Source organism: Lucilia cuprina, chromosome 2, assembly GCF_022045245.1.
Source record: "Lucilia cuprina isolate Lc7/37 chromosome 2, ASM2204524v1, whole genome shotgun sequence".
Taxonomy (NCBI): Eukaryota; Metazoa; Arthropoda; class Insecta; order Diptera; family Calliphoridae; genus Lucilia; species Lucilia cuprina.
The window spans coordinates 37,743,001-37,755,356 of NC_060950.1; the positions used below are offsets into that span (position 1 = coordinate 37,743,001).

The 12,356-nt window shown below is 29.4% G+C and overlaps 1 protein-coding gene across 1 annotated transcript in view; it reads right to left on the bottom strand.

Moving 5' to 3' along the window:
• Positions 1 to 4,924: 4,924 nt before the first annotated feature.
• LOC111676188 (leucine-rich repeat and calponin homology domain-containing protein) overlaps positions 4,925 to 12,356 on the bottom strand; it is a 30,049-nt gene continuing 22,617 nt past the window's right edge. Inside the window, exons 10-11 of the mRNA XM_023437110.2 lie at positions 9,778 to 11,277; positions 4,925 to 5,121 (exon numbers count right to left, since the gene is read on the bottom strand). Of these exons, the coding sequence (XP_023292878.2) occupies positions 4,951 to 5,121; positions 9,778 to 11,277 (1,671 nt within the window). The 3' untranslated portion in view covers positions 4,925 to 4,950. The remainder of the gene's footprint in view (positions 5,122 to 9,777; positions 11,278 to 12,356) is intronic.

Sequence of the window (12,356 nt, forward strand, 5' to 3'; positions counted from 1 at the left end):
GTTTGTTAAAGCAATTATTCAGTTTGTTTTTCCACTCTTTCGGATGTCTCTTGATAAGAATTTATTACTTTTTTCAATTTTTGAAATGTTCGTTTATTTATTTGTTTGTTCTTATGTCCGTCCTTCTGACTGTGCGTCTGTATGAATACGTACATACATATGTATACATTTATTTGATGGCCATTTCGTTTATAAAATTCAATAAAAAATATATTTCTGCATTTATTTCTACAATATTGGCATCGTGTTCTTTAACCGTTTCTTAATTACATTTTCAAATTTTTAACAACATTCTTTGATGCCAAATTTGAAGCAACTGAATTAAATAAAAATATATGTATGTAAAAAGGGCTTTTAATTAAACTTCAGCGAGATGTATTATTAGCCATTTATAAGAGTTAGAGTGGGGCGGGGTCAATTATGGACTGATGTTACAAAATTTGGAAATGTTAGTTTAAATCATATAAAATTCATTTCAGTTGAATTTCATCACAATACTTTTTTTAATTTTAAGCCAGTTGTAAGTCTTAACGTCATTTTCAAAAGGGGTCCTTATAAGTGTGATATGTTCAACTTCCCTAAATACATGTACTTTTGTAGGTCTACGCCAAAATTTTAATTAAATTCACATTCTAAGACAATCGACCTATTTCTGTGTATCCATTTGTGTGTCCATGTACAAGGATGCTAAAATACCGAAGGCAGTCTGGTAACGTGATTGATTCAAATTCTTAATGCGAGAAGGAAATCACTCACTTGTCAGAAGACAGAACAGTAGAGCCTTCAAAATTCGGAAGGTGTCCTAGGTCTTATAAGAACACCGCAGTTCCATTAGCAGTACCCATTGCATCAATAGGCTCAAAACTAAAGAACTAGTAGATAATCACCAACTCGCTGGATGATTGTTTAAAGGATGGCTATGATTGACGTGCCAGACGACTACCAACGCTCTGATGGCTAAAATAAACAAAGATTTAGTACCTTATTTCACAGGAACTTATGTTTTCTCCTCCCAACATATCTTTTTACATGCCCTTTGATTCTCCGACACTACTACTAACGTCGAATCTGATGGAACTAGTTGATGAGGCACAAAGATGTTAAAGAAAATTGTAATGGGTTGTGATGCCAATATGTAGCTTGGTAACAAAAAACACCAATCGCAGGGGTCAAGCGTTCTTAGATTTCTTTAAAACAAAAGACTTGATAACATTGAATTTTTATAATGAAGCTACCTTCGTCGATAGAAACGGAGAAGACGTTTTACATGTTCAAAAGAGCTTATTAACGAATTTCAGAAATGGAGATTTTTGGATAAGCACACCTTCTTAGAACATCGGTACATAATATTCAAAATACTACAGCTACAAACGCCTATAAAGTTATGGGATAAGTCTAAAAACTAACTGGACAATATTCGGGACCTTAAATAACCATTTGGGACAAAACACTTTGTTGGTGGTGGCATTTTCATTGAGGAATTTGGAACGAAGTTCTTCTTCCGACTTAATGATGAATGTAGTATCCTTCAGGCTGAAATATCGGCGATAAGGAGGGCAGTAAACTGGCTAAGGTACTATCGGATATCCAACAGGGATATCAGAATTTATACCGATAGTTAAGTTGCCATTAAATCCCTAACTGGTGTGTTCTCCACATCCAAAATTGTCCATGAATGCCGGACGTCTCTGAATGAGATGGCGAGACATTCGAACATTTCCCTAATTTGGGTAAAGGGACATGGGATTTCGCAATGGTATTGCTGACACCTTGGCAAGAGCTGGAACTATGCTTAGTAGAATGGATATAGATCAGTTCTGCGGCATACCACTACTTACAATTAAGAGCAAATCAGTGAAAACTGCCTCTGCATCGCTCGCGACAAATGGTCGCGTGAACACACGTGCTCATTACGTAGAGTACTGTGGCCACAAATGGATCCTCACAGACCTAAATATCTTCTTGGTCTCCAAAGACCGCAGTGATATCGATAATCACTGGCCACTGTAAATTTGGGAACCATGCTAGACGTATTGGTCTCCCGTTCAACGATTAGTGTAGAAGTTGTCAAAACGAGGATGAAGAAGAGACTATTACTCATTTTCTCTGCTTGGATCGAGCTATTTTGGTGATCTATCCGAATTGTCAAACGTTCAATTGGAACGTCTTCTAGAGTTCATTAATTTGTCAAAATGGGTGTGAATCCTATTACTCACACTATTCATCCACGGCATCTGCCCTGGCTTACTTGTTTCTCATCATCTCCTTCTCTTTACAACTGTCTCTGCTCCTCCACTCTTCCCTATCTCTCCTTCTCTTTTTCTTTTTCTTAAAGGTATTTTTACAAAGGGATCAATATGGACCCAAGTAAAACCGAAATTGGCTACCTGTGAAAACCTAACCTAACCCCGTAGAGTTAAACAAGGAGTACCACAAGGTAATGTGCTTTCGTCACTTTTGTATAACTTCTATCTCTCTATACTCCCCGCACCTACACAAGGCGTAGATGTGATTTCATAGGCGGAAGTCGTTAACAACTCTTTTTACCACCTGGACGAAGGAAGTAAACCAAACCCATGGCATCGAGGTCGATAAAGTCTACATTGCGACCGTGGAACACCCAAAAATCTGTGGGCCATCTCTGCTCCAGTCACCTTAGCTCAGAGATACCCAGTGGAGAAACATTCAAAGCTCCCAAAATGCCGCCCTAAGGACTGTAACGGGTTGCCTACAAATTACGTCGGATTACCTGCACGAGGAAACGAAGGCTCTCCCAGCCAAGGAACATAACGTCATGTTTCATCTGGGATGACATCGGAGGTGTCATCCTAACTTTAACATCATACAGTTGGATGCTGTCCCGAAGCACAACTAAGATCGGTATGGAGCAGCAGGCACAATGCCTTCTGCATATGGAACGTGCCGTCCCCCAACCAATGTCTTGCATATGGCCAGGGTTTTCATGACACCCACCACATATTCAACTACTCAGCTAATCCCATGGACGCATCTGTATGAAGTAGCCCAATTTTCAAGCCTGGGCATTGATGCAGAACATCTCAGCTATTTTTAAATTAATGTCGTCCCGACGCATAAAATTTCTCTCTCTCTCTCTCTCTCTCTCTCTCTCTCTCTCTCTCTAAGATTGCCCAATAACTATTTAGTTTTGAAATGGAAATTTTGACTCGACAAATAAACAATAGGCAGTCTCTTCAAGTCTCCGTTACTTTTCCAATTAAAAAATCATTTTATTTCTATAGATTTAGATAAGTTTTATTCGTTTGTCTTGTCATATTATTAATTATTTTTATATGTATAGACGTATGATTTGTTTTCTTTCATTTATTAAATAGTATAAATTACGAGTGGTAACATTTAAAAAAGTGCATGCGAAATAAACAAAAATTAAATAAAAATAATAATAAACCTTGATATTTATGTGTAACTTTTTCTATTATATGTTTTTTTCTATCTTTAAACGACAGTATTTATTATAAATACTTGACTTATAACTAATTGCAGTTGATACACAAAATTTATTTTATTTCTTACGACTAATATTAATATCGTTTACGATATTTCTTAAAAAAATAAAAATAGTAAAATGACTTTGTAAAGAATCGTTTAAAGGCCTTATTCATAACAATTTATAAAAGACAATTTTTCATACAAAATTCGTTCTATAAATTGTTATGAATAAGACGGTAAAGATTTAAGTAAATGTGACTATTTGAATTATGGCAATAAAAATACTTGTTTTAAAAAATAAATACAATTGTTTTAGATATAATCAATGTATTTTTTTCTAAAAACACAGTTTTATTCTTGTGGTTTAACAACCGGAGTTTTATTAATGAATAATTCGTCCTAATTTTTGCATTGTTCATAAAACTGACAAATTTTTATATATTTAAATTATTGCAGACAATTTTTGTAATTTTCTAACAACGAATTAAATATGAAGCATACCTTAAGGATGTTTCAAATTATATTTGAGTGTTTGTAAAATCAAAATGTTTGATGAATATTTGACAATTTTTTTGTTTTCTTTTATATTTGTTCCCTTTTATATTGTATATTAAAATTTAAATACGTTGTGTTATTTTCTTTAATTGTAACATTAAATGCAAAGTTTTAAAAAGAAAAAGCAAGTAACGCGAAAATATATATATATATATGTATGTGTGTGTATTTTATATAAAATATAAGATCGATAAATTCGAATAAATTTAAATGTTTGTGGGTTGTTTATAAAATTTATATTTATTTAATGAGTGTAAATATAATTTTATATAAAAAATAATGTATAAATATAATAAATAACAAAATTTACGGAACAAAATTATATTCATTAAAGAAGTTTGTCAGTATGTATAAGTTTCGTTGGTATTTCGTTAGAAAATAAATTTGTGTTTGTTAGATGTGAATATGATAATGATAAGTATGTAAACTTAATTTATTTTTTTTATGTAATTGTATTAATGATAGTAAATTTTTGTGATTTTATTTTTGGTGTCATGTATTTACAGAGAACAAGTTTTGCTTGTAAAAAGAAAATATAAAAATAATAAAAAAATATATATAAAAAGCAGTCTATTACAAAAATATAAAAAATACTTAAATTATAATATACAAGAGTACGAAAATTCAACTAAGCACAAAAAAGTGTATTTTTTTAAACGTAAATTAAAAATCAAAAAATTTTTAACAATTAATCTCGATATTTTAATACTTTGCAGCAATAATGTTTTATTTGTTTTGCAAACATTTGTATCATCATCATTATCGTTACAAATACAATAGAACTCACAACAACATTTTGTAATGTTAAGGAACATTTTGTATTTAATATTAAGAGCAATAATGTATTGTTGCTCTAGAAGAATTACATTTGTTGAAAAATTGATTTGTTAGTTTTTTTTTTACTTGGTCATCTCTTTGGCATTTTATTTAAACTATAGGTGATGGCGTTAGAGTAGCTCGTGTGGCTCGGGTAGGTGATTTACTAGTATTTTGTATATTAGCACCATTACCATGAATACGAAAGAGTTCACCCACCGTTATGGCAACTTGAACAACACCTTTACCCTCCAGTACATCTGCAGCACAGCATATTAGATTCTAAAATATTGCAAAATAAATTTTGTTGTTAAAATAATGATTTAAATTATGTTTTAAATAAATTTGACAATTTTAATTAAACTTCAATTCACTTTAAATATTTCATTTACTTAATATTGTTGAAAGAAACTATAATTAGGTATTTACAAACAGATTGAATCGTAAAGAGATTATGAACAACTAATAACTTTTACTTACGCATCATCCCCTCAGATTTTTTTAATCAGTATTTTACAAGGAAAAGGCAAAATATTTCCAACTGCTGCAAACTTTAAATTTTCTTTCTAACACAATTTAAACTCAATGTTAAAATTTTGATGTAATAGAAAAGTATTTAGAAAATACATGAATTGCTTCAATAGAATATTAATAGATTTATAAGATCAGTCTAGTTTCTTTCATTCTGCAGAACAAGACAAATACAAGCAAAATGAACTAACATCTCCTCTTCAACTTCCTTATGACAACTCCGACAGCATCTGAGATTAATGGAGACCCAGACAATAAGTAAATAAAGCTTATTCTAGGGTATAAGGTCGTAGTGATCGTATAAGTGTGTACTCACATTATCTGTGGTTTTGTGCCACATTATAGCATATCTGTGAGATACAACTTTTGCTGACCGAGAGAGGAAGAACAAAAAATTAGTCAAGTTCTTCCCATAGTGTATTTAATGTGCAATTGGTTCACAGTTGTCCGACTAGGTACTTTCTGTGGTACTCGATCCACAGGAATATCTATGAGATGCAACTTTTACAAGCCGAGATAGGAACATCAAAAACACAGTTGCCCGACTCGGACATAGACAATTCCTGTAGTACTCCGATCGGAGTATGCTATATGTTTTATGAACTCTCCTAGACAAGATGAAGAAATGAATAAACTAGTATTTAAACGAGGAAGATATGGTCAAAGATTGATAAAGATCGCACGGACCTTTTTCTGAAACATAGTCTATCCCAACTCAGCTGTCATCACAGGGAACTATAAAAAATCTGATACTAGATTCAAATTCTGCATAGCTCAATCCATTAAAAAGATGGATTGCGATTGTTGGCCTATGTAGTTTGACGAATGAGTTTTCAATCTCGGACTATAATAAACATTCATGAAATTATCAATGTTTTATAAAGTACTTTTACATAAAAAATCACGAAAAAAAACTTATTTTTGAAATATTTAAAATGAATTGAAATAAAAGAAAACATTTGCAAAACAAAGAATAAAACTCATTTAAGAATTTTTACTTTTTTTCAGTTTATATTGTATCAAAAGTAATTCATAGATTTCGTTTGGATGTTTTGTTGTTAAATTCATTAAATTAATAGAATAATAAATACGTATATTTGTATATATGCATATATGCTAAATGCCTGTGTGTTTCTGTATATAATTGCATATAATAATAATAAATGCAAATTTATGACTTATATAATATATATTTAGTAATGTGTGTGTGTATATAAGAAAATTGAAGTTTCTTTTATCTTTGTCTTGTTTCATATTAAATCATTTAGGTTTGTTTTACTTTTTTGGTGTTTCATTAAGTACATAATATATAATAATTTGGTAAATGATTATTTCGCATTAATACTAAGTTAATAATTATAATTATTATTTGATAGTTCTATTAAATAGGGACAAAAATATATGTGGTTGTATGCGCATTAGTTTATTTAATTAGTTTTTTTTTTTAATTACGTTAGCAACATTCTTGTTTATTTTATTGCATTTTGCATTTTAAAAATTTCTTTAAATTGATTTTTTTTTTTCTTCAATAAAATATTTAATTTATTCTTTAAGAAATTTGATTTTGTTTCTAAGAAATAAAAGGAATGTTAGTTAAGTTTTCATATTTTGTTTTTCATTTTTAATAAAATATTTAATATTAGTATCTATAATATGAAATCATATTGAGGCAATGGGATTGTTGTTTTTAGGAAATTTTGAAAACAAATTAAAAATTATAAATTTCACTTTTACTTTCTCCACAATCTACTTTAAAGTTACAACACTCAGATTTAAGGCACTGCATTCAAATGTTTTTCCTTTTTTGTTTTTTTCTGGTTAAACTATATTAAATCTAATTCATTATAAGGTTTGGGGTTTTCCAAATTATTGCTTCTTTTTAAATGAAAATGAAATATTTTTCAATATGATTTCATACATACATAATTTTTTAGGTTTATGTTTTATTTGTATATTTTAATTTAATACTACTTTCGCACTTGTTAATTTGTTTTAGTAAACTGTGTCCCTGCGTTTTATGTTAAAACTTTATTTTCTTCATGTTATTACTACAAACAATTTAAAAAGTAAATAAATTATTGTTCAAAGAGTTTAGTTTAAGATGATAAAAAGCAAAAATAAATGTTGATACAGTCGTATTGATTTGGGGTTACTCAATACATTTTTCTTAGGATTAAGGAGTAATCCATAAAAATTATAATGATTTAAAATTGTATTCAAATAATATTTAGATTAAAATTGTTTTACTCAAAGTTAGAACAATCTAAAAAAAGACTTTTGAAAATGGCAAGAAGAATAAACAAATTTAAACTTTTTTGTTATAATATTGTATCGAATAACGATTTTGTAGCTTGTCTTTAGAATCCATTGTGGTAAATTGTATAAATTTCAATATTACAGACATTTAAAATTGCATTTTATATAACAAAAAAGTAAAAAAATTAAATAAATATTATTCAAACAAAATTAAAGCTTTTAAGTATTAAGTTGACTTCAACTTGAGCTGCAAAATTTCTCAGTACATACTTATAATAATTAAAAGATTATTTGTTGTTAAAAATAAAATTAAAACAATTAATAAATTTTTAGTAAAACTTAACAAAACTATTTGTGTTTGGATGAATTCAATATAATATTTTGTTTGTGTTAAAGCATTTGTGATAATTAAAAAGTCCTTAGAATGCTTTATTATTTGTAAGAGTTTATTTTATGCTTTTTATTTAAATTAAATTAGAATAAAATATTGGTGAAAAAAACACTCAATAACACAGGGCTACAAATTTTGAACCCAGTGACGAAAGTATTATATTCTAAAGGATTGAGTCGTGCTGAATCTGAATTCAGAACTTCTCCACCACAACTGGGAGATATCATATTAACGCGTTATAACCAAGACCAAGACAACTTTATTTATAAAATGTATCGACTATATTTTACAGAAAAAGTTATAGGTACATCCCAATTTTTCCAAACAGTTTCTATGAAAATACTTCAAGAATTGTTTAAAAATCTGCTGCAGTTTCCGTTAAAGTTGACGGACGGACAGACATCTTTAAGTCGAATCAAAAAATGTTTTGGAGTCGATTGGAACATCCATAGATAAGTGTAGATCCAATATTTTTATTCGTTATAAACAATATTAACAAAGCATAATACCCTCCGTACTACAGTAGTGTAGGGTATAAATACCATAAATATAACGCAAACCATGAGTTTTCATGTCTTGAAGAATAAAGATTTGTGAGATGTTAGGCCTTAATTTTTAAGTTGTAAGAATGGATTTTCAGATGGTACACAACATTTTATAAATAAAGTTGTCTTGACGCTGTTATAACGTCTCAAATGAACCAAATTCCATGACACAATATCTCAAATTTCAGATGTGATGGAGAAAATCTAAAGTCATATTTGGTTTTAGCTATCCTTTAGAAACGTATTACTTGGTCTCAGGAGTTCGACATTTTTCTAAATTTGTCTTGTTTTACGTAATCGATGCCTAAAAGCTGAATTGTTCAAACTTCAGAATAAAGTTATTGAAAAGTAATGTTTAATTTTCTCTAATGTCTCTTGGTTTTTCATTCTTTATTCATAGTTTCTATTCTTTATTTTCGAAGTATAAATAAAGAATATCAAATCTAAATTAATTTCTTACAAAATTTTTAATAAAGCATTTTAAAGACATTTAATTATAAAAATAAGTAGTTAAAAGTTATTTGTTAGTGTTTATTTCATTAGTTGTTTGTTTTTAGAGTTTCAATAGGAAACTTTTAAGGAAAGTTAAATGGAATATATAAGAGATTGTATAATTCAAGTCTTTGGGAGTTTTAAATGCATTCGTTAGATTTTGATAAAAATCAAAACAAATTTTCAATACCTTATTGTTAAAAGGAAGAATAAATTCAATGAAATTTGTTTTATTATCTTATTTGTAAATATTAAAATTATATAAAGAATAAATTCATAAAAATTCGTTTCTTTTTCTTTTTTTTATAAAATAAATACTAAATTTAAAGCAGCCTCTACTAAAGTAGTTCGTAAATTTTCTTTCGGGGATAGGTATTCCTATAAGCATCACTAAGCATCGTTTTCTTGTATAAAATCTTATTGTAATTGGTATTTGTGTGTTAATGTTTGTATGTATATAAAAGCAATACATATCAATGTATGTAAATTATTCAATACAAATTATTAATTCATTCGAAAATCGTTCTAGTATAAACGTTAAAAACATAAAAATTATAAATATTCAGAAGTCAAATGACATTATACAACATATTAGAGAATGTTAGGAAAGTTTGGTTTGGCAGATAGTTGGCCAAAGTTTAATAAATATGTTTACTTAAAACTAAAATGCAATTTCTAAAGAAATATTTTCAAGATACTCTAGCCTGGCAGTGGAAAGAAGACCAACAGCAAAAATGTCACAATAAAAACACACGACAGTATAATTGTTAGAGTATGAGAATCGTGTCTTAATAGGAATGATGTTGCTGCCGTTGATTTTGAAGATCCAGCTTCTTTTAATTTAACAACATTCTTCACAAGTTTCTCATCTTCGATGGCCATATTGTCGTTAACACGATAAATACTGTATATGTTTGATTTGGGTTTAATTATGCCACCATTTGGTATATTGGCGTGTTCAAAGAACTCGATACGTTTCGACACTGTATTGTTGATGGTTGCAGCTGCTGCTATTGCATCAGTGGGCTGTGTCGATGTTGCAGATGACAAAGTTGTTGATGATTTTTCACATGACTTTTCCATGCCAGACAAATCGAATAATTTATGTTTCATATTACTTGCACCGACTGCAGATGTGATTGAAGAAGTATTATTATTAGAGGATTGGTTGTTAATCACCTTAAGCGATAGTTCAGTTTCTTTGATTTTATATTTCTCATCGATAATTTGATATAAACCGGTAGTTGATGATGTTGTATTGCCACTAATTACATCATTATCTGTCTCAACAATTGTCTGTAACATGTTGCCATCCATTGAGGATGACAATAAAGAAGAGGAGGAGGAGGAGCAATGATTACTACCACCACTACCACCACTATTACCATGATGTGTAATCAAATTTAATTTGATTTTTTGAAATGTTTTCAATTTACAATGACGATATAAATTTCCAACACTTAATGTGGTTGTAGAAGAGGAAGAAGAGCCAACATGTTTTTCTTGTTGCTTTCTTTCATTGCTGCAGCTGCTGGCATTATTGTGACCATTTTTGCTGCTGCTGTAACAGTTGTCTATTTGATGACCATTGCCATAACAGTCATCACCACCACCATCACTATTTAAATTATTATCATAATGATCAAATTTATCATAATTGGAATTTTGAAATTCCATCATCATCTGTTCTTTGGTGCAGGTTGCAGTTAATTGGTTTTGCTCTTCTTTCATCAATTCCTGTAGTTCTCTATCACCACTCTCCTCTTCATCCTCTTCTAGCAGTGAATCATTATTTTCAAGCAGCATGCAATGACGTTGTTTGCTCAAGTCTGGTTTTTTATTTATATAAAAGTAGTGTTTCTTATCCTCCACACAATGTTGTGGCACTTGTTGGTGTTGATTTTGAAACTCTTGTAATTTCATTTTAAATTCATGTTGCTGTTGCAAGTTTTTTATATTCTGATGTTGCGGATTACTGTCCATTGCTATTAATGCAGCCACAGTTTTCAAAACGGCCGATGGATTTGGCAATATTTTGCGTTGCTGTTGTCGCTTTTGTTCTTCGTGATTATCAGTCTCTGCATCTGTACAATTGTTATTGTTGCGATACAGTTGATCGTTGTTGTCGTTAAAGTCCTCTAATGTAACGAGATCATCATTATCATGACCATCAGCATCAGTTGCAGAGAGGGGTATGACGTCTGCACAGGAGCAAATCAACTCCTGCAACCAACACCAAATAACAGATTTTTGTAAACTATTTTTTTTTTTTCAATTTTTTATATTTTGTTTTTATGGAGAAGGGAAAAGGATATGAACAATAAAATAGTTGTTTCTATTCTACAATTGAATAGCTTTAGTTTTATTTTTTCTACAATATTTTAAATTAATAATATAGTGAAGAAATTTTTGCTCATATGTTTTTTTTTTTTTTTTTTTTTGCTTAAATGTTTTTTAAACTTTTTAACAATAGCATTTTATTAAAAACTCTCAAAGAACACCTACTTTTTTACAAAAACTAGTTAACTAAGCAAAATCGAACCACTTCGTCATCACTTGCACCTCTGATTAAACAACATCTTTGTCATGTAACTTTTTGCTGGGTTGTTGTGCAGAATTTCACCGTAATACTAGTGTTTAAAATGGTATTAGCGGAGTGTCAAATGAGAATTATTATGAGATCTTTAATTAAGTAAGGTTCATTGAATTATTTTCAAAATTTCGACCTGCAGTTTGATTTAAGGTTTACATGGACATATCGATTCTATTTGGTATACTTTGTGATTACATACATAACCCATCCCTAATTTTAGTATTATTGTGAAGATTTCAGAGTATCTTTGGGATATGGTCGTGTCCAAATTGTACTTTTTAAATTTTAAAAATAGCATAAAACATAAATATCAATAAAAATTAGAATTTTAAAAAGTCGTTAATAATTAAATCTTTCTCTGTAAAGGTGTTTTTAATAAAACCTTATCATTTATAACAATAGTATATTTTGTGACGAAATTTGTTTTTGAAAAACAGGAACTTTGCTGCATCACCTAAAGGCATATATAATGGTATATTGATTTTTTGCTGAACAAATATTTAATTTTCTTTTTAATATTAGCGCATTGGCTATTTTCTTAAATAATTTCTAATATTGGTAGTTTTAACAAATAAAAAGTAAAATCAAATTATCTACCCAATTTGTGTAATTAAAAGTTGAACCCATGCATTTATTGATATGTTATCGAAATAATGTGAAAATGTTAATTGTATTTTATTTACAAACATTTTTATTTTTAGAAAAAATC